This window comes from Leucopleurus acutus (assembly GCF_964270905.1).
Source record: "Leucopleurus acutus genome assembly, chromosome: 7".
NCBI classification, from domain to species: domain Eukaryota; kingdom Metazoa; phylum Chordata; class Mammalia; order Artiodactyla; family Delphinidae; genus Leucopleurus; species Leucopleurus acutus.
The window spans coordinates 5686563-5713266 of NC_139150.1; the positions used below are offsets into that span (position 1 = coordinate 5686563).

Here is a 26704-nt window from a genome sequence, read left to right on the forward strand (position 1 = left end):
TCTCACTGTTGTGGCCTCTCCCGTTGCGGAGCAACAGGCTCCAGACGCGCAGGCTCAGCGGCCATGGCTCACCGGCGCAGCCGCTCCGCGGCATGTGGGATCCTCCCGGACCGGGGCACAAACCCGTGTCCCCTGCATCGGCAGGCGGACTCCCAACCACTGCGCCACCAGGGAAGCCCCTCCCAGTGTGATTTTAATTGCTGATCAGGTCTAACATTCACCACTTCTTCCCATATCCTTCTACCTCCCCATCTGTGCATGTCCAGGGCCATCTCCCCAAGACGATCAATGTCATCTCTCACCTGGGCATCACCACCTAACTCAGCTCCCTAATTCTGTGTCTGCCCCTCCTACCACCCAATGTCCATACAGCAGCCAGAGGGAGCTGAACTTATCTACGGAACAGGAAGAAACCCACAGACATAGAGAACAGACTTGTGGTTGCCAAAGGGGAGGGGGAGAGTAGGAGAAGGATGGGTTGAGATTTGGGGATTAGCAGATGCAAACTATTATATATAGAATGGATAAACAACAAGGTCCCGCTGTATAGCACAGGGAACTACATTCAATATCCTGTAATAAACCATAATGGAAAAGAATAAAAATTAATAAATAAGTCTTTTAGGATACTCATAAATAAATAGATAAATAAAAACAGATCAGATTAAACCCCTTCCTTGCTTAGAACACTTCTGGCAGCTTCCCTGTACACAAGAATGAAATCCAAACTCGCATTTCCCTGGCTCTGCCCATCTCTGACCTAACCTGCTCTATTACTCACCACAGACGCTGCAGCCAGAGGCGCTGGCCCCAGGACCTGCGTGCTTTCGGTGCTCTCTGCCTGGAATGCTCTTCTCCCAGTCTTTGTGTAGCTGGCTGCTCTTCCTCACTTAGATCTCCGCTCAGATATCACGTCCTCAGAGAGGCCTTCCCTGACTACCTTATCTGGAATAATCCTCAGTCCCTCTTTTACCACTTGATCCTGTTTTATTTCTTGTCACTGAATTTTCTTATTTTTTTTTTGTTTGTTTATTGCAGTCTTCCTCCACTAGAATGGGAATACTCTGAGAATTGGGCCGTTATCTATTTTGTTCATCGGGTACCTAGAGGGCAACCGTAAAACATTTGTCGAAAAAATGACATATATTTACTCACCATGTATCTTCCCCACAGGGTATAAGCCCCGCAAATGCCCAGACTTTTTGTTCACTGTCCAGTCCCTAGCACTGTCTGGGTACAGAGTAGGCTCTTTTATTAACCATATCTTCGATGGTAGTCTGATGTTTGGACATTCAGCCCCTTCCAGGGTTAGCTGATCCCTAGAAATGGTAAACAACTGGCCCAGGAGTGTGCCTTTTGAATGCAAACCAATCAGTCCAGAGCCCATGCCCCCTACCACCTCTTTTACGGGGCTCTCAGACTCTGGACATCTATGCGCCTGCCCTAATCCCCCCAGGGCCCCGTACCAGACAACTAGGGACAGGCCCTGTGCCTCAGAGCCTACTGAGATTATTCAAACCAGCCAATCCTAAACCTGCTTCCCCTGCTTCCCCTGGCCCTTCCTTTTGGAAACCCCAGCAAAGGCTCTTTCCCACATTTTCTCCTCATTCCCGCTGCCTTCTGATCGGCCCCCCATGTGCTTCCCCATGGGCTCTGCGCGGTGCGCCGTGCCTCCTGTTTCTAGGCAATCTTAAGTATGATGAACTTCTCCCTTCAGGACAGTCATTTCCATGTTTGCATGTCTTACCATACTTGATTAAAACACATCCCAGGTACCCTTAGAACAGCACTCAATAAATGTTTGCGGAACGAATGAATAAACTTATTCGGCAAGCATTTCTGGAGCATTTTCTGCCCCAGGCATCAAGGTGCTCGGTCAGGAGCTCAGGTTTGGGGGGTGGGGGGCGGGGAGGACAGAAAAGGCCTCCTGACAGCAGCGGCAGATGAGTGAGCCTTGAAGGAAAGGAACTACTGACACTGGGGAGTGGGTTGAGAGGGACAGATGAACTTCAAGTGAAAGTAAACAACAAGGAAATCTTGAGAAGTGTGAAAACAGAGGCAGCAGGAACGCTCTGGCCCTGAGCTCTTGCCCGATCCTGATCTACCCACTGGCTTCACCTTGTGTTCCATGAAATGGTAAAAGTAACTGCAGAAGTTTTCTCTTTTTTTTTTTTGGCCGTGCCACGCGGCTTGTGGGATCTTAGTTCCCCGACCGGAGATCGAACCCATGCCCCTGGCAGTGGAAGCATGGAGTCCTAACCACTGGACCGCCAGGGAAGTCCCTTTTTTTTTTTTCTTCAGAAAATTTCTATTCAGAGATGTGCACAAAGATTTCTGCCCAAGGACCCTCATCAGAGTATTGCCTTCTCCTGAAAACATAGAAATAGCCTTGATGTCTGCGGCAGTTTTTTTACATGCCCACAGAATTTTTGCTAAGTCTTCAATTAAGAAGTGCAGTCAGAGCCTCCTCGTCTTGCATCTGGGCAGGCTTGTGACTGCTTTGATAGCTGGCGCGTGTCAGAAGTGCCTCTACGGGACTCCGAGGACTGGTCAGAATAGACCACGCAGCTTCCACCTGGTTCTCCTGCAAACACCTGCCCCTGAAGCCCTGAGACAACATGCGCGAAGTCTGACTTCCCTGAGGCAGCCATGTTGTAGGAAGCAGTCAGGATGGGTGCTAACCAGCTACCAGCCATAACCTTTCCACCCCTCATGGCCACACATCCCAGCAGACCAGATCCAAGGTGGGAAGGAAGCTGAAAGCTTAGGATATCTGTTCTTCCGCTTCAAGAGATCTGAGGATAATGGCTATAGGAAAGGGCAGGAGAAGAGGAGATGGACAGCTGCCTTAGATGCCCTCTGGGGGATGTCCAGTGAGGTAGGCGATAGAAGCAGCTACAACCCTTCTTACCCACCAAAGGCATCCATATGCTAACAACAGCTCCCATTTATTGAGCACTTACTACATGCCAGATACCAAGCCATGTACTTTATTCATTTATTTATATTATCCCACCTAATCCTCACAGTATCCTGAGGAGCTAAGTATCACCCCATTTTTCATTTGAGGAACTTGAGACACAGAGCCATTAATTGACTTGCCCAAGATCACAGCTAGTGAATGGCCGAGCAGGGTTCCAAACACAGACCAGTGGCCTCTATCTAGAATCCTCTACACCTGGAGGTCCTGAACCATGCAATAAAAAAGGCATCTTGATTGAAAAGGAAGAAATAAAACTGCCTTTATTCACAGACAACATGATCATGTACATAGAAGTCCTAAGGAATCTACCCCAAAAACCTACGAGAATGAATAAGTGAGTTTTGCAAGCTTGAAATATACAAGGACAATTTACAGTGCTGGTCTACACTGCATCCCTATGGGATACGCAGCAAGCCCTTCTGGCCGAATCTGCAGGCTGACTGGGCGGTGGTGTGGCCTGCTGGTCATGAGCATCGCTTCTAAGGTCAGTTGCCATGGTGAAACCTGCTCTGCCACTCATTGGCTGAGTGACACGGGCAAATGACTTCCTCTCTGCCACAGTTTTCTCATACTTCAAATGGACTTTAATAGAGCATGGGGGAGAAACAAGAAAAAAGAGTACCAAGCTCATGGGTTCACGGGGAGGATTCCTGGAATGCACGCATGTAAATCTCTAAACCCCAAAATGACTGTGGCTGTGTTTGCATGCCTTTGTGGGGAGGAGAGGGCGTGCACTCTTGGGAAAGGGGCCCGAAGCCTCTTCTGGGAATGGGAGCAAGGTAGATTAGGCTTTGAGTACCAGGCCTTCCACCAGCGTGCAATTCTTCAAAATGATGATTCCTATCTGCTCATCCTAGCATCTCCAGCGCCAGCACACTGCTGGAGGAGAAACAGGTCAGCAGCCGGCAGAGCACATGCACTTTCGTCTGCAATTACAGCCTGCTGCCACCAGGTGGGTTCTGGAGCCCGCGCTGCGGCCCTGTGAACTGTAGCTGAAACTTCACAGAATTACCTACGGAGAGCGATTTACATTTTTGATCAAGGGCCCCACTGACTTCTCTGAAGTCTGACACCTGCACTGCAGTGAGAGAAGGGTAAGGCCAGGGGCCGCCAGGGGCCACCAGAGGCATCTGAAGCCTCATGGTTAAGAATCAAAGGAGAGGCAAGATTTGTAATGGGAGGAGGGGTAGTACCAAGGTTCTGCCTGTGCCCCCATCTGCCAGGGTGCAAGACCAGTCCCCCAAAGTATGCGGTCTTTGGGAATACCTGAAGCTCCAAATGGGGATGGTCTGTGTGTACAAGTGTGAATTCCAGTGTCTTCAGGTGTGTGTGTGTGTGTGTGTGTGTGTGTGTGTGTGTGTACAGCTAGATGAGGGTGCACAGAGAGGTGTGCCTGAGGGATGTCAATGGGTTGGAAGGGTGACAGCCTCACAGCCTTACATGCCAGAGCACAGGTGAGAACTCACACTTCCCAGTTTGTACACCTCCTCCTGGTCAGGAGGTCCTGGAGAGGAGAGCCAGGGCCTGGCCCTACATTGATGGCCTCCTTGCTCTTTGGTCATCCTCAAGGAGGGTCTGGAAATGGGTGCCCAGAGCATTTGGAAATTCTAGGCTTTGGGAGTGCACGTGGCGCCCATCGTGGTCCACCCGCACTGGCTGCTTGGATTCCTCAAGTTGTCCATGAAAATGAAAAAAAACAAAAGTAAGTAAAGACTTGGGGCAGTAACAAAGCAAGACACTGATATTTGAGAGTCAGCTGGAAACCACGAGGAATCTGCCAGCCCCTTGGGAGATTTCTGATTGCTCTGTGCTGTGGTCATCTCTCTGGGAGCTGACACCCAGCTGTGCCAAGGGTGACTTTCAAAACCAGTAAGTGGGGCTTCCCTGGTGGCGCAGTGGTTGAGAGTCCGCCTGCCGATGCAGGGGACACGGGTTTGTGCCCCGGTCCAGGAAGATCCCACATGCCGCAGAGCGGCTGGGCCCGTGAGCCATGGCCACTGAGCCTGCGCGTCTGGATCCTGCGCTCCGCAACGGAAGAGGCCACAACAGTGAGAGGCCTGCGTACCGTAAACAAACAAACAAACAAACAAAAAAACAGTAAGTGGAACAACTCTTCCTGCCCCCTCTCCAACTTCTAGACATTTTTCCTTTTCCATATTTCCTTTTCCTTTTCCATATTTCCTTTTCATGCAGACAAAAGCGTCAATCCATTCAGATGCTAAGTGATAAATGTTCCAAGTAATTTTTATTTTAGAATACAAGAGAGGTACAAATGTATTTACAGTTGTACATATACAATCAAATAATATATATCACAGTTTCGTAAATATCATTTTAGATAAATATTTACAAAGTTAAAGTGACCATTTTCTGGAAGTAGAACACAAGTTTTGAAAATTCTATACATTTTGTACTTTTCATTAATATTATAATAGTTTATTTTACAAAACGCCCTACAGGAATTCTAGTAAATGACTGCAAGGTGGGAAAGGCGACACCAGAGGGCGCCCACGGCCGGAGCTTGGGGAAACTTGGGACAGAACAAGGGCGGAACCTCCCGGGATCCCGCACCGCTCGGAGATGCTTTCCGGGCTGAGAAGCCAGTCTTGGCCTCCTCGGGTCGGAGAGCGGCGAGCAGGGGCAGGAAATTTTCTCTTTCCAAGCTTGATGTCAGAGCTGAAGGGGAGGAGGCATTGGTCCAACTCTCTCATTTTACGGACGGGGAAATGGTAAACGGAGGCCCAAAGAAGGGCTAGGCCTTTCCCGGGGTCCCCATAGTGGATTTCCGTTTTGCCTTCATTCTCGGCCTACCTGGCACATTTGTGCCTCGTCCATCCCCAAGGAGCCGACTTTCGGGGGAAGGTGGCCCGAAGGAGAGAAGGGCCCGCTTGGCAGGGAAGGGCAGGTCTCTCCGGCCTCTTCTGGCTGCCCCTGAACCCCTTCAGTCCCCAGATCTCAAGGTCGCATCCTTGAGTTCTGACATTGCAAGATACCAGTCTCAGAGGCGGGAGGAGGAGACAGAGGCGCGTAGTGCCCGGGCCCGCTGCCCACACTGGGACAGGGAGCTCCATCCCAACACGCAGCTCTCTGTGGGGGTGGTGAGGGCCCCCTTTCCCCGCTGAGGGCCCTCGGAGACTTTCGGTCCCCTCTCCTGGCACCCACCAGGGGGCTATCAGCCTGGACAGCCGACTCCACAAGAGAAGGGAGACTCAGGGGTGAGGCCGAGCATGGGGATCCCCTGAAGAGGAGGCGGCCGAGCAGCTGCACCAGCTGCGCGGCCCGCGAAAAGGACGTCGCCTCTCAGTGTCCTCATCTGCGAAACGGGGCGAAGAGTGTATGCCTGGGCGTCATTTCTGGGGCGCACCTACAGCGCCGGGTCCGGCGGCCGCGTGCCGCAGGGAGTGCGAGTCGCGAGGGAGAGCAGCCCCGCCGCGCGCCCCGGAGGGCTGGCCGGCGGAGGCGCGCGCGGGCGGGAGCGGGCGCGGCGCGGCGCTCACAGCACCATGGCCGGCAGGTGGTGCGCGGCGGCGGCGGCGGCGGCGGCGAGCGCGGGCGCGTGCGCGTGCGGCGCGGGCAGCGCGGGCGAGTGGGCCTGCAGCGCGGCGCTGGGAGGCCGGTGGCGCGCGCTCTTCTGGTGGGCGCGCAGGCCGGCCAGCTGCGAGTAGGCGCTCTGGCACACCTGGCACTTGTAGGGGCGTTCGCCCGTGTGCAGGCGCACGTGGTTGCGCAACGTGGATGACTGGCTGAAGCGGCGGTTGCAGAAGCGGCACACGAAGGGCTTGTCCAGCGTGTGGATGCGCATGTGCGAGCGCAGGTTGCTGCGCGAGTTGAAGCCGCGGTGGCAGATGACGCAGCGCATGCGGCCCGAGGTGCCAGCCGCCGGGTCCGCCGGGTGGAAGTCCTCTGGCCGCGCGGGCGGGGCCCAGGGGGGTCAGGCGGGGAGGGGGAGAGAGAGAGCAGCCTCGTTAGAACCCGCGCGGCCGCGGCCTGGTCTCCCCGTACCCCTCCCCCACGTGCGCCCCTCCCAGGGCCCAACCGCCTCCGATCGTTGGGTGGCCACTGCTCAGATTGCTGGCGCTGGCAGAGGGGTGGTAGGGGCAGCAAGAGACCTGGCCTGGGATCAAATAGGAGCTGCTCTCCAGACCATGCTGCGAGATCTCAGGGACTTAGTGACTTCGCTTCGGGAAACCTCAACCTTCTCATCCGTAAAATGGGAAGCTACTACGACCTCACGGGGCTATGCACGACTACACGAGATGATCACAAAAAACTGACGTCTTTGAAGATTACTCTGTATTGATCACTTTACCTGCCTGAGGCCGGATATGGGGAAGTACCAGGTTTATAGTAACCTTCCATCAATGGTAGTCACTGTTATAACTCCTCCTCTCCCCCCAAAACCTTTCATTTATTCATCCCACAAATATTTACTGAATGCCAACTATGTACCAGTGAACTGCACCTCACTTTTCTCATCCCTGAAATGGAAGTAATAATAGCATCACGCCCAAAAGGTTGCTGTAAGGATCAGAGAAATGGTTTGTGAAACGTTAGCTGCAGAGCAAGCTCTGGATAAACAGTAGCTCCTGAGCCTCAGGTTCATCCTCTAAAAATAAGGATAACCAGATATCACAAGGGTTTTATGAGGACCCGTGTGGGATGACACCTGTAGAAGGTTTAGCCCAATACTTGGCAGGAGATAGGTCTTGAGCAAATGGTCTCCACCGTGATACCAGCGCCCCACCCCACCCCGCTGCAGCACACACACAGGCACACTCTGCTCTGCCTTCATTCAACAGGTTTATACTGAGCACCTACTCTGGGCCAGGCTCAGCACCAGGGACAGGGCAGGGAAATGTGGACTGTGAAAGCCGGAAGGGAGCTTAGAGATCATCTCGCCCAACATCCTTCCTTTACAGGTGGGCACACTGAGCCATTTCCTAAGATTGCACAGCAGAACTGGGACTCAATCCAGTCTCCTACTGCCTGGCCCGTTGCTTCTCCACCACACGCTGCTGCTGCCTCCACCCAATCTGCCCCCAGACAGTCTGTCTTGTCCAAAATCAGAACTGTCTTCCATCTATGCCTGGACCATGGCAGCGGCTCCGGGGGCATTGGCCTCCTTGACCCAGTAAGTCCCATGTGCTTGATGCTGCTGGACGAGGCACCAGGGTCCCCAGAGGCCAGGAGCCTCCCTGCCAAACACGCACGCACACGCACACGCACTGTCTCTCTCTGGCTTCCTGGCCCCCTTGTCCTTGTGGCCTCAGGGGGGCTACCTACCATGCTTGTTCTTTTTCTGCTCCTCCCCCAGCCCGGGCACACCAGGGATCCCCAGGAAGGTGTTGTGTGAGTTTCCATACCACACCAGCAGCTCCTGGTCTGGAGGGATCATCTGTAGGGAAGGAGGCAAAAGGAGATCAGGAAGGCAGCAGCCCGGGGGCGGGGGGGGGTTTCCCTCACAGCCAGGAGGGGCTGTCCTGGTGCCCACCTTGGAGATGTGGATACAGTCTCAGCCCCAAGAAAGGCACACTTGGGTCCCTTTCCTCCAAGCTATCCCCGGCAAGCTTCACAGACATGGAAGGCCTTGAGTTGCTCTGCCCCTCTGCCCCCCTCTGCCAGGACTTCTCACTGTCGCTGTCCTGGCTCTGCTGCTGGGACCAGAGCTGTCTCCTGGCCACACAGGAGCTCCCAAACTGACAGCAATGGAACAGAAACCTTGCCGCAAGCAAAAGTAAAGGAAGAAGGAAAGCTAGAAAGCTTTTTATTTCTCTCCGAGGGGAAGCAGAGTCAGCCAGCCCTCAGGTCTGTGGGGCTGAGCCAGACGTTCCCAAGGAGAGTGGCCTGCGGGGCACCCTGTGGTTCTCGGTTACACCCTGCCTGATGATGTTCTGGAAATATCTCTTATCCAGAGCAACCACGAGGCAGCGCCACATCACATACCCTTCTCTCCCCATCACAGGGCTCTGCCTGACTCCCTGTACGCAGCTAAAAAAGAAGCGTTCAGTTCAGTGAACACCCCCACCTCCGGAAATACTGGGGCACACAGCCTTAAACAAGATTCGTTTGCCATGTCCTAGGTCTACGGCAGAGAACTCCACAAATGGTGACAGGGCTCTGCTGCTCCCAGGGGAGGACTGCCCCAGGGACACGGTACCCGCGGTCAGGAGGGAGGGCTTTGCAGTGACAATCCAGGGAGGCAGTGGAAGGCCTGCTCCTGAGGTGTGGCTGACCCCGCCCTCTGGGACAGCCCAGGGGCCCGCCACACCTTTGGTGGAAGCCAGTTATTCCTCAAAGCAAAGAACCTTCAGGCTCCAGCCAGCTAGAGCAAATGAGAGAGGGGAAGGCCCATCGCCTCCCAAGGCCTGGACCCCGGAGGAGCTAGCTGTGGCACCCATCCTGGGGGTCACTCTCTGATCTGCCCAGAGAAAGGTGGATGCCGCCCCCCACCCCGGGCAATGGTTGGATTGTTTTCCTGGGGGGTCTTCTTTTAGTTGAAGTACAAAAGATCACACAGGACTCCATCTAGGGCTGTCTGAAATCACACCAGAATAGGGCCCTTCTCCTTGGCCTCCACGGTCACAGAGAAAGCCCCCGCCCCTTCCCTTTTGTTCTGGCCTGAAGACCCCCGATCTGCTCGCCACACCTTCCCTCCTCTGGTCAGAGCCAGGAAGAGCCTCAGAGCATCACAGCCAGCCAGCCCTGCTGGACCCTGAAAGGAGAGGGAAGCAGAGACAGGAGGGGGCGGGAGAAGGGAAGCTCCAGGGGGCCTCCTAAGACTCATCCAGGGGTCACTGTGCCCCTTCCCAACAGACCCTACAGCCCACGGGGTGTCACATGAAGCCTCAGGGACAGTGAGTGATGAAGAGCCGGGCAGAGGGTGCCACACCAGCTCGGACTGACGGGGTTTAAATATGGAAAAACCAAATGCAGCCCCGGAACCCAAGGAAAATCAGGCAGTGCGTCAGAGAAAGCAGGCAGGTTAGAATCTGGCCCCACAGCGAGAGTCCTCGAGGCCTCTCTGGTCATTCATAGTCACGGCCGCTGTAAAGGAGGCCGGCGGGGGTCAGAGCTGGAGGCCCTGCTGGAGAAAGGGTGGAGCTGAGTTTTGTGAACCCCTTAGAAAAGAGGATGATGGAGCTAAAATATTCAAGGTAAATTCACCGTGAAGGAAGCTGCTGAGAGATGGTGCCGGTGGGCCCTCGGTCGCCAGGTCCCTGGGTGACCCTAGGCAAACACTCTGTCTCTCTAAGCTTGTCTACTGAAGTGAAGGGGGTGGAGAGCATGATCCCTGAGGCTCCCCCAACTCTAAGACTCTGATTATGTCACCTCTGACATTGTCCCGAGCCCTGGCTTCAATTCTCAGATGACACCAGATATTTATACATCACGGTTCTTCTAAAGCAATCAACCCCTTGTCCAACTGTCTGTACACTCCCCTTCCTTCCGGAGACCGTACTGCTGAGGTTCCTGGCTCAGGGCCTGGGCTCACACACGTCGGGGTCCACTTGGGCTCCCCACCTGCTGAGCGTGTCACTTTGGGCAAGGTGTCTTCTGCCACTGGTCCTCAGTTTCCTCAACTGCAGAACAGGGACAGCCCCTTCTGTAGTCTCACAGGGCGCTTGTCCGGGCTCAACGGGGCCACGCACTTAAAGCTGTTTGTACTATTTTCCGAGAGCTCATCAACCGCTCAGAGAAGCTGGCAGCCATCTCTGGGACATGGGGTCCTTCAGTGACCATCAAGAGCGCAGGCTGGGGACTTCCCTGGCGGTCCAGCGGTGAGGACCCAGCGCTTTCACTGCTGAGGGCCTGGGTTCAATCGCTGGTCGGGGAATTAAGATCCCACAAGCCGCGCGGCGAAAAAAGAAGAAAGAAGCACAGGCTGGGCCCACATGCTCCCAGGACACCAGTGCCCCTCCGGTGCCACCTCTTCCCTGGCCCATCTGCCCGGGGTGGGGGAGCACAGTTGTGGGATGACAGGTTCAGCAAGTCGCCAGTGGGAGCTGCATCTCCACCCCCAGACATGCAGTCTGGGAATCAAATATCTAAGTCAACACCGGCCTTTTCATTTGCATTGACTAACAATTATTATTAAATATAAAACAGATATAACAGCAACAACAATCATGGTGGTGAATGAGAAGCCAAGAACGAACTCTGAATATTATTATTGAAAGTGGTGGTTGGGAATCATATTTTTAAAAGAAGAGCTTTAATACTGACTGCTTCCATATAGGCTGAGTCATGTATTTACTAACACATTTTTCAAATGTACTAAAAATTTTACTAGTGCATTTTGTTGTTGTTGTTGTTTGCAGTACGCGGGCCTCTTGTGGCCTCTCCCGTTGCAGAGCACAGGCTCCGGACGCGCAGGCTCAGCGGCCATGGCTCACGGGCCCAGCCGCTCCGCGGCATGTGGGATCTTCCCGGACCGGGGCACGAACCCGCGTCCCCTGCATCGGCAGGCGGACTCGCAACCACTGCGCCACCAGGGAAGCCCACTAGTGCATTTTAAAAATTAAAACAGTGATACAGACACAAAGCAGTATATAAGGAAAAGTAACTCTCTCTCCCACTCAGGGCACCCAGCCACTGTGGCCGGTTTTCTGCACATCTTTCCTCAGAAGGGTTTGTTGTTTTGAGACCAGTTTTGTTTTTAATGCTGATTTAAGGTGCATGAGGAACAGCATGACGGAGCGGAGTGACTTTCATTTTCTACAAGATGCATCTGATTTTTTAAGAATTAATGAGCACATATTACGTTTATACAAAAAAATATTTTTTAAAGAGAGAAAATCTATTAAAAAGAACCTACTAGAATTGAGAATGACACACATTCCCAGACAACAAGAAGCCTCCGGCTGTAAGGCAGCGCTGGGGAAGGCGGCCTCACCGCACAGAGGCCGGGCACGAGAGTCTCTCTCTGCCCTTCAGAGCTCTGGGAAACCAGCAGCAGCTCCTGGCCTGGACCTCTGGCATCTGCGTGCTCCCAGACACCCTTCATGCAATGACCCCAGAGATGGAGACCAGGAGTGCCGGGGAGACGCACAGCCTCTTCCCTGAGATCTTAGTACCGTTGTCCAGAGGCTGCCAGGGTCCCATCAGCCAATCACCTAAGAGCAAAGAACGGCCACGGTCCCGTGCAGGCCTCCTCAGTAGCCCTGTTTCTTTATGGCCAACATTCTGGCCTGGCCCCGCCAGGGCTTTCCACGGGGGCTCAGAGAAGGAGAATCAGCTGCTCATCTACTTTTCTGGGGATCCGAGACTGGCTCAGGGTACACAATAAACACAGCAATTCCCAAAGAAATGAATCCTGTCCCATAATATCCACATCATCAAGACACGGGGTGAGTATCAGCGCCTGACTCCTTGGTTGACAAATTATATAATCTCCCAACTGCTGCCTCTTCGCCTTCCCTGTTGGCCCAGAAGTTCTGTCCTGACCCATTTCTGAATTTTTATTATCAGTTGAAAATGTTTGGGGGTTTTGGTTTGTTTTCCTAATACAAATTCATGTCACAGTATTGAACGTGCTCCCAGGAGGCTCTGATGTCCTCCCCGTCCTCCCGGCGGTACAGAAGCCCTTGTTTAGAAGGACCTCAGTGTCATCTGGACGAATATCAATTTCCATTGTACCACAGATGTCCCAACACACCAATTAATAGAGTTCCAGCAAAGAGATATTGGCCAGGGAGGTCCCACGGCGTGGTGACCAAGGGCTGCACCGTGGGGTCCCACAGGTCTGGATTCAAATCACAGCTCAACAATCTCCCAAAATCTCCCTGAACCTTAGTTTCAACGTCATTAAAACAGGGATAGTGATAGCACCAGACTGAGTGGATTCGATTTTTTCAAAGTCGCTAAGACCCTTAGCACAGTGCTGGCACGTGGTAACTGCTCCGCAGACGGTAGCATCATTAATTATGTTTATTATTAAAAACCAAAGTGCCTAACTGCACCCATCGGTGAGTAAGATCAAAAGGAAAATGGTGCTTTGCCCTCATAGAGCTAAGAAAAAGAGAGATGGGGCTATGAGGCTCCAGGGGAAAAAAAAACCCAAAACAAACCTCAATTGCCTGAAATGAGAAGCAAAGCAGCTGAAAGACAAAGGCCACACTTCAGGGCACAGTCATTTGCCAAAACCTCGGGAGGGGAAAAGCCTGGGAATTCTCTTCCCAGTTCCAAAATGCAAAATTTTCATAGTCTATTCCTAAATCGTTTTCTTGTGTTGAGTTTTGGGGTCAAAGTTCTTGCTTCCCTGGGGCAGCTGGTTTCTTTGCCCGTTTTGTTTTCTTGGGAGAAAAGGGTCCGTGTGTCCATTTTCAACCCAGCCCCCATCACCTGGAGAAAGACTTATTCATTCAACATTTGCTACGTGCTGGGCACTTTCTAGAAATGTCATTTTAGGCACCTGAGGTTGAAGATAGCGAGGGGAGAGCCTGGGATAACATGTTGGTAGATCTGCCTAGGAATTCTGCACAGACTGGCCGGCCTGGAGACCCATCACCCTCGTCTCCCTTTGGACGGCTGTTAATTTTGTATTTGTGGGAAATCTTAGAGCAGCCGTAGTATATTCTGCTTACTGAATGAAGACGTTTCTTCTCACTTTTTTTTGGCAAGTAATGGGTTACTGTTATGAAATATACACAGTGGTTCTGAGTGACGGAAAGATTAAGAAAACAGGTCATGGCACAGACCCTTCTTGGCTCACACACACGCACAGAACAAGCAGCCCACGAATTCGAGAGGCGTCTGGGGAGTGGCCTGGAGCAGCAGAAATGTCTTCTGGACAAGCCCTGCTGCACGGTGCTCACACACACCTGGACACACAGCTGGTCCGGTAAGTGGCGTCTGACATTTTGACACATGGCTTTAAGAAAGTTGCCACCACGAAAACTGTACCTGACTTCACTTATGAAAAGTAAAGTGGGTGGTATTTTGTGTTTCCTTATTCGTCACTCCGGCACTCGGCTTGCTAACTCTGTAAAAGCAGGAAGAGCTAAACCGGTGGTATCTACTTATCTTGATCATATACGGTAGATTTTCCCAATCCTCTTTTTTCAACTTAAATTCCTGATCAGATGTCGATGACTTTTAAAAAATCTTATAAACTTAGATTCCCCCATGGAGATACACTTCAGCCACCTTGTCCTCCGACTCTGAATCTCTGTATAAACGTCTATTAATATTTCCTGACTCTGTTCAGCTCTCAGCCATGTGACCTGAACAGCAAGATGAGACTCAGGCCTCCGCATCTGACGCCGTGGGGAGTCCGTTTGCCAAAATCATCCCAGCATCCTTACCCTCTCTCCTGTGTGTAAGCACGTGTGTGTGTGAGCGTGCGTGTGTCTGCGTGGAGGGATGGAATGATTGGGTGTCTGCGTGGAGGGATGGGATGATTGGGTGTCCCCCATCTCATCTGTTTCAGGGGGGCCGGGAAGCAGTGTGCAGATGTGAGGACGTGTGTGAGGTGGAGCGGGTAAAGGGGGGCGCTCTCTGCCAGGGGTGAGGTTCAGCCACACATGAGGCTGATCCCAGGATGTCTAAGGGGAGGCCCTTGCTCCCACAGGGTGGCAGCCCAGCCAACAGTCTCAGGAAACACCTCTGTCCTCAGCCTGGGCCACCGTCAGTCCTATCCTCGCACTGTCCCACCTCACCTGAACCCCAGTCCAAGAACGGCTCACCCTTCTTTTTTTATCTTTTGTGCCGCACAGCTTTCGGGATCTTAGTTCCCTGACCAGGGATTGAACCCAGGCCCCAGCAGTGGAAGCACCGAGTCCTAACCACTGGACTGCCAGGGAAGTCCCAACCTTTCTTTACCCCTCTTGGTTCTCCTGAGGTCCAGCCCTTGGCTGGACCACACCAGGGCCCAGGCAAAGGCCGTCCTGTTGTCACTCCTGGAAGATTCCCAGGGGCCTGGTTATTGAGGGACAACTGTCCAGTGCCCCTCGGGGCCTTAGAAAGACATGGGGCTCTGAGTTACAGGAAGAAAACGGACTAAAGGAAAGGAGAGTCATTCTCTGGCCTGGGGCGGGGGGCTCCTTCAGGACACCCCCAAACTCAGCCAAGCCTAGCCGTACCCCAAGGGGCACCGCGCTTCTCCCTCCACAGAGGAGCAGAAGTGTGGGGTCCAGAGGACTATTGGGGGAAGAGCCCCACCACCTGTGCAGAGCGCTCGCCACCAACCCGCCACAGGGAAGCTGGGCTGCCTGCTCCGTCCTGGGCTAGACGCTGAGCAAACGTCCTGCCAAGAGACAACGTGCAGGGAGGGTCCTCACAGCATGGCTGCCTCGGCTACCGCCTCCCGGCTACCACCACTCGGCCTGCTCTGTGCTCTCATCATTTCCCCGAACACTGTGAGCCTGTCTGCCTCTGCCCAAGCGTTTCCCCACTGGGGACACCTCCTTTTCCCATCCCGCCTGAACCTCTCCCTGCCCTGGGCCTGGCCAGCTCCTCTGACAGCCCCTCCCACCCACCCCGGGATAGCTTCGCCCAGCTCAGACATTAGTGTTAGCGTCCCTCACAGATGCCCATGGAAGCCGCTGAGTCTGCCACTCATCAAGTGAGACCCAGCACACTGGAGGTAATCACAGAATCCTCCCTTGTGGATTCAACACGTGAGGATTAGATACGATAATGCGCATACAGTGTCTAGGAAAAGCCTGACAAGTGATCAGGATGCGATAGCTGAGATTAGAGCCGCGCGCGCGGTCCACCCGTCACCGGTGACGGGCAAGGCACGGCCAAAATGCTGCTGACACAACGCCCTCTCTCCCCCCCAGATGCTTTCCCTGGGCCGCCTTCTGGTGTCTTTCCCTCTGTATTTCTATGGCTTCTCAACCCCAGCACCCCCCAGCAGCTATCCGGGGACCCCAGTGGAGGTGCACATGAGATCCACGATGGCATAAAGTGGAAAGTTCTGTCCTTTCTGATCTACAGCAGAAAGCTTGCCCTGGAGGTCGTGCTCCCAGAGACAGTGATGCATGGGCCTCAGTCCTCCAGCCTGGGCAGGGCCAGCTGGGCCAGCGCGTACGCCCCTCTCACCACCTCAGTCCCCCGCCCCCGCCAGTTGCACGCGCCGCCCCCACATAGCAGCGCACACACTCACCTCAGCGGCTTTGTAGAAGATGCTGGTGCCGATCTGGACCACCTCCAGGTTCTGCTCTTGCTCGTTACGTGCGCACTTGATGTAGGTCATCCAGCTTCGGTGGTCCTCCTGGCTGGCGTCGATGAAGTAGCGCACCGTGCCGTCCTCGTTGAACACCTGCGCGCAGGTGAATCGGGGGCCAGGTGAGGCGGGGCTGTGTCCTGTGTGCCGCCCGTGGCTAGGGCTATGGGCCCCAGGCTGGGCACATCCACACGCTCTCTCTCTCCATCCTCACAACAGCCCCAGGAAGTGGACGCAGCTATTATTGTCTTGGTTTTCCAGCCGATGAAAGGGAGGCTCAGAGCAGTACAGTGACTCGCCTGAGGCCAGCTGGCTAGAAGTGGCCAACAGGGAGTCAGTCTCCAGGGCCCCACAGGCTCCTGCTGCCACGTCCTCCCCATCCCCAGATGCAAAGCATCTCCAAGAGATCACTGAGCACACAAAGTGACGTCCACTCCAGCTAGTTCTCCGGGGATGCAGAGGTGCTCCCCAAAGCCGCGGAGAGCACTGGCCAGGACCTCAGCGGGGGACACAGAAGAGCCTAGAAAGGGAAGGCTGGCTCACTGTGTCACCCTGGCCTGGCCCAGGCCCCCTTTGTGGGAGCTACCAATAGTACTCAGAAACCAAACTGGACCCCAACTTCCTAACCCAGCAACAACTGGAGATGGGAACCACGGCCCAGGCCTCCAGAGGTGGGAGGAGGTGAGGCTAGGAGAGGCCTCATGGCCCTCTGCTCTCTTCCTCTGATCCTGTGACCAGGTGCAGGATTTGGCCCATTCATCTCCTTAGTGGTCTGCCCGGTGGTGGGGAGCCATGGAGGAAGGAGGAGAAATGACATTAGGGAGAGGGTGCCTCAGCCTGGCCTCCTCAAGGTGAGACCCCCAAGAGGAGGAAGTGCTCTGGGAGGGGCTTTGTCCCAGGGGGGGCCGTCCCTGGCATCTGGCACCGTTGTGGGGGAGGAGGGTCAGAAGAGCCTGGATGGAAGGTCAGTTTCCTTCTGTAAAATGGGAATAATAACTCATGGGGCTGCTGAGAACATCTGGTGGAATGCAGGCCCAGCGCTCAGAAAGCCGCTTGCCAGTTAATCGGTGCTCATTTCCAATGCTGTTATTCTGCTTGGCTTGGGAAGCCCGACTGCCAAGGAGCACAGGCTCCCTTCATCCTTCCTTCCAGCCACCCTCACCCCAAGGCCAGGGCTGGCTTTGAGGGGTTTTCCTTGCTGCTTCTGGAGTGAGGGAAAGAATGCAGGTGGCTGGGCGGTGGCTCCCAGGAGTGGCTTGCCAGCTCTCCGTGGGACCCTGGGCAAAGGACATGGCCTCTCTGGGTCTCCGTGCCCTCCTCTAAGAAGCGGACCTAACAACGGACGTGATCCCTAGGGCCGGCCAGAGGAGAGCGCCTTCGCCTCGCGATTTGGGGAGGAACCTCCAGGCATCAGGCGGTAGGATCCGGCCTCAGGGAGCGTCAAGGCCTGGCCCAAGGCGCCCGCAGCTTCCAGCGAGGGCGGAAGTAGCGGCCGGACGCCAGGGCCCCACCCGAAGCCCGCAGCCCGCAGCCCCGCAGCCCGCAGCCCCGCAGCCCGCGCGTACCTCCCACATGAGGTTGTTGTTCTTGCAGATGTCCACGTGCTCCGGGGCGATGACGCGGCCGGTGAAGGGGCCCATCTCTGTGCCCGCCTTGATCCACGTCTTGGAGAAGATGCCGAGGCCCTCGCCGGGGATGGAGCTCTGCGCGATGATCACCTCGGCCGGCAGCACCAGGCTGGACAGCTTCTGAACCTCTGTGGCCGCCGGGCATGGGGACTGGGTCAGAGCCTGAGGCAGGGGAGGCCCGGCTCTTCCCCAGGGGTGGAGGCTCAGCGACCCGAGTCTCCTCTGATTGCAACCCGGGGACCCTCCGAAAGCAAGAGGTGCTTTGGGACTCACTTCGAGGAGAGCTTTTCGTTTGTTTGCGTTTGTTTTTGTTTTTAGTCTGTCCACGAATTCTCAAAGCATCCACAACCTCCCCTGCCCTCCACCCCGGCAAAGTTTAAGAACTACTGAGCCGACCGCAGTGCGTGGCTTTACCAATGGGTAAACTGAGGCCCGCTCCCACGAGGGGGTGACGGCCCAGCCAAGACTCCTTCGCCCTGTCTGGTTCTGGGCCGATCGTGCGTCGCACGGCGCTCACTGCGCGTCGCGGCACCGAGCACAGGGCACTGTCGGAGGACCCAGGACGCGGTCCGGGCTTCTGACTCCTTTCGCGGTGCGGGGTGGGGCGGGCCTCGCGCCCGGGGCGGGCTGGCAGCGCCCGGAAGGGAAGTCTAGTTTCGAGGCGGCGGAAGCTCAAAAGAAACGCGGGCGACGGCGGGCCGTGTCTCGCGCTCTCTGGGTGACCCCGGGCGCGCCTGGGTCCCTCGCTGCCGCCAGGATCCGGGGTGCCAGGGAGGGCAGTGCCCGGATCGAGGCGAGCCGCGCAGTCGCCTCTCTGGGCGGACAAGAGCCGGGGCGGCCCGCAACCTCCGGGGGTCCCCCCGCCTGGTCGCGCAGCCGGAGTGGGAGCGGCGAGGCGCACAGGGGCGGCCTCCGTGTCTTACAAGGTCCCCCTCTAAGCTACCTGGGAAAATACCCGGCCAGCGGGCCAGCTGAAAGGGGGGGTTAAACGGTGTCCATTGCGGCGCGGCCGGCAATTTGTCACGCTGTTAAAGTGATCGCATTCATTCGGCTCCATTCGAAAGAAATTGCTAATTCTAAATTCATTAGCCCTGGAAGAATGCTGTAGCAGTAAATTGTAGCTCAATGCGGAGGGGACTTGTTTAAAAGGGGCCGAGGAATTCCCCTTACAAAAAGGGGGGATTAGATGGTTGACATAGCGTGAATGGAAGTGGAATTAGTCTGCACGGTAAATTAAGAGAGGAACAGAAATCGTAAAGGGGGAAAAGGGGGCGACGCGCAGAGATGCCAGCGCCGGGGAAAGATATTGTTTGCGGGTTGATGAATGAGGAGTAAGAACTTGAGACATCTTAAAGAAAAGAAACTTTTCTTACTCTCTCTTTCTCTCCGTCGCTCTCTCCGCGGCTTTCTCTCCCGTCCGCCCGCCCTCCGCCCCCTCCCCAGCCCCCGCTGCCTTTTAAAGTTCTTGGTTTAAGTGGGAACTTTCGCGGGTCAAGCCCAAGTTAACTAAATGAATTTAAAACCCCTTCTTTTTGAGTCAACTGCTATTACACGCCTAGTAAGGTTTTAAATGCCGGGAACCCGCCGGCTCTAAGGGGTGAGGGGCGGATGGGGAAGCGCGGGGGCGGCGCGCCCGGCCGCCTGGACGCCGAGATCTCTTCACCGTGCCGCGCGGGGTGGAGGTGCTCCCCGCCCCCGGCCCTCCCCGCCCGGGCTTGGCTGCTCGCTCCCTGGCTCGGCTCGCGGGAAACTGAGTCACACGCAGCATCTGGAACGCCCAGATTGGCGCGAGCTGCTGCGACGCCCCGTGTCCCCGCTGCGTCCTGCGCGTGTGGGCCCGGGAATCAGGGGCCGCGGGGAGGAGGGGACGCGATCGGCCTCGACGGCGCGACTCACCGCCCGAGAAGGACTGCGCCAGGACCTCGGCGGTGAAGGCTGTCTTGGGGCTGGCGTGGTGGCTCTTGTCTTCGAAGAGCTGCTCGCCCAGCACGTTGCGCCAGCGGCCGTACAGGAAGCTGTGCAGGATGTCGGAGGTGATGACCTCTGCCAGCGCCAGCCCCGGCGCCTTCAGCCCTGTCTTGAGCACCAGGGCCTCAGCCGGGAGCACGGAGCCCATCATGGGCGGCCCGGGGCTCGCCGGCGCCGGGGACGGACGGCCGGACGGCCGGGCCGAGGCGGGTATGTGGTGGGCGAGTGGGGAGCACAGGGGCGAGAGAGGAGGGCTGTGATGGGGGAGGACGAGGACGCTGGAGGTAGTGGGAGGCGGGGGGCGGGGTGGCTGGGAGGAAAGTGAACGAGGGGGAGCGAGGCAGAAATGAAGAGAGAGATGGAGAAATCTGCGGAGATGGCAGAGGCGGCGCGGAGGGCTGGAGAGCCAGGGGTGGAGGCGGAGGCGGGTGCGAGGAGGGGGGCGGTGCGGGGTGGGTGGGAGGCGGGTGGCTTCAGAGAAACGGCGGCCAGGGGCTCTCGGCCGCGCGCTCGCCTCTCGCACACCCGGCCCGGACGGTCTTCCCCTTGGCAAAATCTCAGCGCCTTTATAGGAGCCGCAGTGACCCTCCTAATTGGTTATTAATGACCCCCTGACGTCGGAGGACAGACTTGTTGTACCCGGCCCGGCTCGAGGAGCCTCCGCCGCGAGAGCTCAAGGGGCGGGGGCGCTCGGGCCGCTCGGAACGTTCCCCCCTGCGTCCTCCCGCCCCGCCCCGGCCCTTCCACCCCCCTCCTCTTCCTCCTCCTCTCCCCTTGGGAAGTGCCGGGCAGGGAGGGAGGCTCAGCCCGGGGCGAGGAGAGGAGGGGACAGAGCAGGGCAGGGGGAGCAGCGAGGATCGCTCGGACTCCGGGGACCAGACTAGGCCGGAGGGGACGCCTGGCCTCGGGCCCCGCGCTCAGCCGCTATCCTAGGCCGGCTCTGCGCTCAGCATCCCTGGCCGGCCGGGCCGGCATTCACCTCCCCTACGCTCCCTGGCCCGCCCGGCCCGCCGGGTCCCGCGCTCTCCCGGGCTCCACGCCCCAGACTGCGGTAGTCGCCCTGGAGCCAGCAGGCCCGGCGCAGGCCGCGCTGAACTCCTTCGCAGCAGGCGCTGCGGAGGCCTGCTCTTCGCTTCAAACGGGCCGCTGCAGCCGCCCTGCTCGCTGCCCGTGGCCGGCTGTCAAACTCCTCCCTGGGCGGACAGGGCTGCGGGGCGGGGCTGCCGTCGGGTCTGAGCCCGGCCTGAGACGGCTTCGTAGGCGACCGTCTCCCGGTCCTAGGGGGCTAGGTCGGGGTCGGGAAAGGCAGACCGAAATCCGAGATAGCCGCGGGTCGCTTGGAAAAGGCTTTCCTTACGGAGGCAGGGGGACCGAAAGGGGTCTCCGGACCGTCGTGAATGGGAGCAGCGGCTGTGCCCTGGAGCGAACGCCCTCCGAATCTGCAGGCAGCCCCGGACCAGGCCGCTGTGCGCCCTCGGCTTAAGGCTCGAGCCTCCAGGCTCGGAGGCTCCTTCGCTCAGCTGCGACCTAGGGAGGCCCGCTGCGCCCTGCACTCCTTCCTTCTTGCCTCCTAGCTCTCACCCTTTCTCTTCTGGCCTCCCTCTTCCTCTCTCCCCTCTTCCCTACTCGCTTCCGCACCCCACCCCACCTCAACCTCGTCCCACCGGTAGACTTTCTTCGTGGAGGTTCCGAGGTACCCAGAGTGCCAGCGCGGTCTTTCCCCGGAGACAGGGAGCTGCTGAGCCCGGAGCCAAAGCGGGAAAGGTCACCACTTCCTGCGGGCTTTGCCGCCTCCCAGGGTTAGCCTCATCCCCACCTCAGCCCCAGACAAGGGATGGGGAGCACAGGGACATCTCCATCTGCTGAACTCCTCAGCCCTCCCCCACGCCACCCCCCACCTCCCTGCAACGTCAGATTCCGATAATGGAGCCGGGTTTTCTGGACGTTCAGGGCAGTGCGTTGGGCTCACGGTTAGCTGGAGGAATCGGACTCCCCAGGCCTTGTCCTCAGAGAGGGGACTTGGGTGGAGGGGCAGGGGGCCTGGCCTTCCTACAAGGAGTACCGTCCCCAGGCGCCTTGGCCAAGTGCTCCCTCCATCGCGGGATCCTGCCTTTGCTAAGCCAGCCTCACACCTGGCGGCCGCAGACACCCGGGCTCTGCGTACCCCGTTCCGGCCAGTGGTCTCCTGGCATCCCGGGGTCCGCATCGGGGCGTAGAGTAAGGAAGGCCACAACCACTGGCCTTCAGACCCAGAGCCCGGGTCACCTCGAGTCTGATGCCCGGGAGAAGCCGCACTGGGCAGCAGGGGCGACCGTCGGGCCCGGCGCCAGCAGAGGGCAGAGCTGCGGAGGAGCAAGGGCAGCCCACGGGTTAGGGTCCCGGAACCTCAACTTTCTTCCAGACGTCGCCGGAGAGTCACACTGGCTCTGGCTTGGGCCCAGAGTTCGCGTCTGAGGAGGGCGGATGGACTCCGGGCATGGGAGCCTCACCCGCGCCTGGGCCTCGGCTTCTACAAAGACTTGATGGAGGGAAAGAGAGTCACCAGGAGCCGCAACCAACCTCAGCGCCTCCGGGAGACCAAGGAAGGATGAGGACTGCTGTGCGTCCTTGGGTCGGCCCTTCCCCTCTCTGGGCCTCACTGTCCTGATGTGTGCAATGGCTTGGGTTGGACTTTGTGCACTGAGGTTTCTTCCCGCCTGTCTCTCTGGGTCAGGTCACTTTCCTCTGAAAGCCCCGAGGATTCCCAGCCCACACCCCACTGAGAAAAAGTCCTCAGCTCTGTGCGGTCCCTCCGTCCTGCGGGTGCAGCCTGTGGGTCCTGGACGCTAGCTCGGGGTCAGAAGATGAGAGGATCGAGGGTCCGGACTGCGGCCAGGGAGCCCTCTTCTTTCCCCTGGACCCGCAAACCCCGGGAGAGGTGCTGGGGGCGGGGCAGAAGCGGAGCCGGCCGCGAGCGTCTCCTCTGCGCCCTCAAGTTTTGTGCTTCTGTTTTAGCCGCAGACCCACCCGACCGCGCCCCAGGGAAAAGGGGATCTGTAGGGAGCGCCCCAGTCTCAGGGCCCATTGGAATTGGGGAGCAAGGCCCCCCGCGCTGGCATCTCCCCTCGCTGAGATCGCGAGGGAAAACACCGCACGTTCTGGGGTTTCTCCGCGGATGAGCCGTGTAGATCTCCGCGGGGCCCGGGCGCGGAGTGTACCCGCGCCAAGCCCCCTCCCCTAGCCCCGGCGGCCTGAACTCGCAGGCGCCGCCCCCCTCGCGGCCGCGGGCCGCCGCTCCGAGCTCTCTTCAATATTCATGGACGTTAATAGAGAGGCCCCCAGTATATCGGTCCATTGTGGGCGGCTCGTAGGGCTTGAATAGGCCCCGGCCCCCTTTCTTCGGCGCGGCTTCCCGAGGGGCCAGGCCAGGAGTGAATGGCCCCGCTTCCCGCCCCGCGCCCCCTCCCCCTTGCGGGAAGAACATCTTTATCCCCGCCGCCGCCGCCGCCGCCCGGGCCCCCATTCACGCGGCCCGGGCTCCGGGCGGAACGAATCAATCGGCCGCGGCTCTTCGGAGGTCAGCCTCATAGCCCTGGCACCCCCGTCTCCTCGCGCCCACGGGAGTGGAGAGAGGGAGGCGGCGGCAGGCCGACGGACCCACGGGCTGAGGGGCATTGGGTGGGTGGGGAGGTGGCAACGGCACGGGGACATCGGGAGGGGTGGCCGGGCCGGGGCAGGTGAAGAGGGTCTCAGTGCCCCGCGGCCGCTGGAAGCCGGCTGACCTCTCCTTGTTGCCCTGCGCAGGGCGGATCGCGGAGAGAACCGGGGCCGCTGCCCAAGCCCGGAGACCTGTCCTACCTCCCCTCGAGGCACCCGCACTGGCCCCTTCGGGTCCGGCGGCCGCACCCGCAAGGCCCAGGGCACGGGGTGGGGGGCAGCCTAGGGCTCCCCAGGCCACGCTTCTCGGCCCGCAGGGCACTTCCGTTCTCGCCTGTGCGCCCAGGTCCGGACAGCGCTCTTCCAGGGGCGTTCGGAGGGGATGCCGGGTTCCTGGCTTCCGCGCCCTCGCTCGGCGTCCCGGCCCAGGTGGAGGGGGCGCTCGTCGGTCAGGCGGGGCCAAGGCGCACGGGTCCCCGCCCCTCCCGCCCCGCCGGCCCTAGGAGGCGCAGAAAGGAGCCCATTGTCCGCCGGGAAATACATTTTTGGGGGCCGAGTGAAAGCCCGTCTTTCTTTTGAACTTTAGAAGAAAGTCTTCTGCCTCGCCCCTCGGAGGGAAAGATTTGTTCCCACCTCCCGGGGGCCCCGCGCGCCTCCTCCTCCCGAAACATCTGCCAGGGGAAAATCCACCCTGGAGGGCAGATCGCGCTCGCTTTAAGCCCCTCGAACTCATTAAAAAGTTATTAGCGGCGGGGGCAGGTCCCGCGCAGGTATCGATCGGCCAGAATGAGCCAGAGGAAGAAAAGGCGAAGAATGTGGGCGAGCGGCGCCCCGACCCCCTGCCCCGGTCCCCCGGCCTCCGGCGCTTCAGCCCCAAGGTGGGAGTGGGGCCCCTGCGCCGTCCGCGCGTCTCGCGGTCCGCGTGTCCGGCTGCCTCCGGCGGCTACTCGCCCCTCCCCTGCCCGGCGCCCCCGCCCCTCCTCCCGCACGCGAGTTCCCGTCTCCTCCCGCCACTTCCCTCCTCCGCTTCTCGCGCCGCCGTCGCGCGTCCCCCATCCACTTCTCTCCTCCTCTCCCTCCTTCCTCTGCGCCTCTCCTTTTTCGCGGGCGCTCCGGCTCCCGCTCCGGCTTTCTCACACCCTCTGGGCTTCCTCCTCCCATTTCTCTGTGTTGCTGTCTGAGTCTCAAAATCTGTCTGGTCCCCACGCCCGCGTGGCCTAGGGAAATTCCTTCCCCGCGTGGGGCCCGTGTGCCCCCTCCCGCGTTCCCGTGGGACGATTCGGGGCTCCGGGGGCGCCCCGGCTCGCGCGTACAAAGGAGCGACCGCTGCCGAGGTGGGATGGGAGGCGCGGGCCGCAGAGACAGTTTCAGTCGACGTGACTCGGGCCGGCCAGCGCAGGGCCGCCGGGTGGAGTGGCGGCCGCAGCGCCGTGAAGGGGGACAGCGCCCCTTCCTCAATCTAATTAGCCTCCGCGGCCGCGGAGACACAAAGGCGCGCCTCGGAACGCCCACGTCGAGCGCGTCGGCGCGGAGCCGGCGCCCCGGCCGGCAGGTGACTGCCACGCGAGCCTCTCTGGGCGCTGAGGCCCGGGTGCCCCCTCTCCTGAGCCTCCGGGAACCTCCTCCAGCGTCTCCCAAGCCCGGACCCCCAGGCCCACCTTTGCCACCGCTAGAGTCCTGGCCGATCAAGGCGGCGGGACGGAGGGGTGAGGCATTTGGGGAGGCTGGACCTCCAGGGGGACGCGGCGCGGCTTCGGGAGGCATAGTGGGGCCGAGGTGGAGGGAGACTGAGGCAGAGACGCCGAGATGGAAGGATCCAGATAAAAATCAGTCTGAGACCTGGAGACACAAGGACACAGAGAAATGAAGGAAGTGGAGGCAGGCATTCCAAAGGAGCCCGAGGCTTGGGGAGATTTCTTTGAGAGTTAGAGAGGCAGGAATGGGGAGGAATGGGGGTGCCTCAGACACAGAGATTGGGAGAGGGTGTGGAAGTGGGGGAGGGGTCGATGAAAACAGGCAGGAAAGATGAAGGGGGGGTCGGGTGGGATAGGTGGGAGGCGGGCGGGCCCCTTCCCTGCCCGTCTTTCTCCAGGCCCTCTCGCCTGGCCCCTCACCCTCACCAGCTCTCTGCCGCTCCTGTGAGTCTAGGGGCAGCCAGAAGGAAGCATACCTGACTCACTCATGCCCCTTCCTTTCTCCAGAGGCCCTTCCTACCCCACACTCAGCCTGCTGGCCTTCCTCCTCCATCTCCGGGCCCTTGCACCTGCTCACTCTACCCCTGGGATGTCCCCAGAGCAGAGAGGGTTGGCACAGGGAGTTGAGCCCTAAAGGCGCAGCTCCCTGCCACCGTGACCACTGCCACCCACACCATCTCTGGCCTCATGGGGAATCCTGGAGGCCCTGGTCATTCCTTTGTTCCAGAAATATTTATTGAGTGCCTATGTGTGCCAGGCTCTGGGCAAGCCCTGGGGGGAGCAGGTGACCAGGGCAGACCCAGTCCTTGCTTTCTCTGACCAGCTTCCGGGGTGGGGCACACTCTGGTGGGGCCAGAGGTGGTGGCAGCCTCTCCCAGGCACCTCTCTGGCTCTGATGCCTCTGTCCAAGTGGCCTCATCTGTAAAGTGGGGACAATCACCTGCCTGTCTCATGCAGCCTGATGTGCCCGGTGCGGAGCTGACACTGAGGAGATGCCTGTGGCTGTCGTCTCCATTCTCGTCCCCTCTCCAAAGACCACTTGGCCCATGTACGGGTCCACTGACCCCATCAGGAGATGCCCCAGGCACCAGAGACCTGAGGATGCGAGTCCAATTCTGACTCCAGCAGGTACTGTCCGGGAGCCAAGGCACTCACTTTCCCTCTCTGAGCCTCAGTTTATCTGCAAAATGGGGATAAGAATAGAAACTCCATTGGGAGAGCTGTCATGAGAGAGAAAAGACATCATGCGTGAAAAGCTCATAGGATAGAGAATGTACTTGATATATCGAAAACATTAGCAACTTATTACATTTAAAAGTAACGGGCTTCTCTGGTGGTCCAGTGGCTAGGAATTGGCCTGCCAATGCAGGGGACACGGGTTTGAGCCCTGGTCCGGGAAGATCCCACGTGCCTCGGAGCAACTAAGTCCGTGTGCCACAACTACTGAGCCTGAGCTCTAGAGCCCGCGAGCCACAGCTACTGAAGACCGCGCACCTAGAGCCCGTGCTCTGCAATAAGAGAAGCCACCGCAATAAGAAGCCCACACACCGCGACGAAGAGTAGCCCCCGCTCACCGCAACTAAAGAAAGCACGCGCGCAGCAACAAAGACACAAGACAACCAAAAAT

The 26704-nt window shown here is 58.1% G+C and overlaps 1 protein-coding gene across 1 annotated transcript; it reads right to left on the reverse strand.

Annotated features, from left to right (window-relative positions):
- Positions 1-6476: 6476 nt before the first annotated feature.
- On the reverse strand, positions 6477-19898 carry PRDM12 (PR/SET domain 12; the record flags this gene model as incomplete). Its single annotated transcript, XM_082842231.1, has 5 exons — positions 6477-6886; positions 8267-8378; positions 16092-16247; positions 17717-17907; positions 19676-19898. The coding sequence occupies 5 exons, from the start codon at positions 19896-19898 to the stop codon at positions 6477-6479; spliced, it is 1092 nt and encodes a 363-aa protein (XP_082698357.1).
- Positions 19899-26704: the final 6806 nt, after the last annotated feature.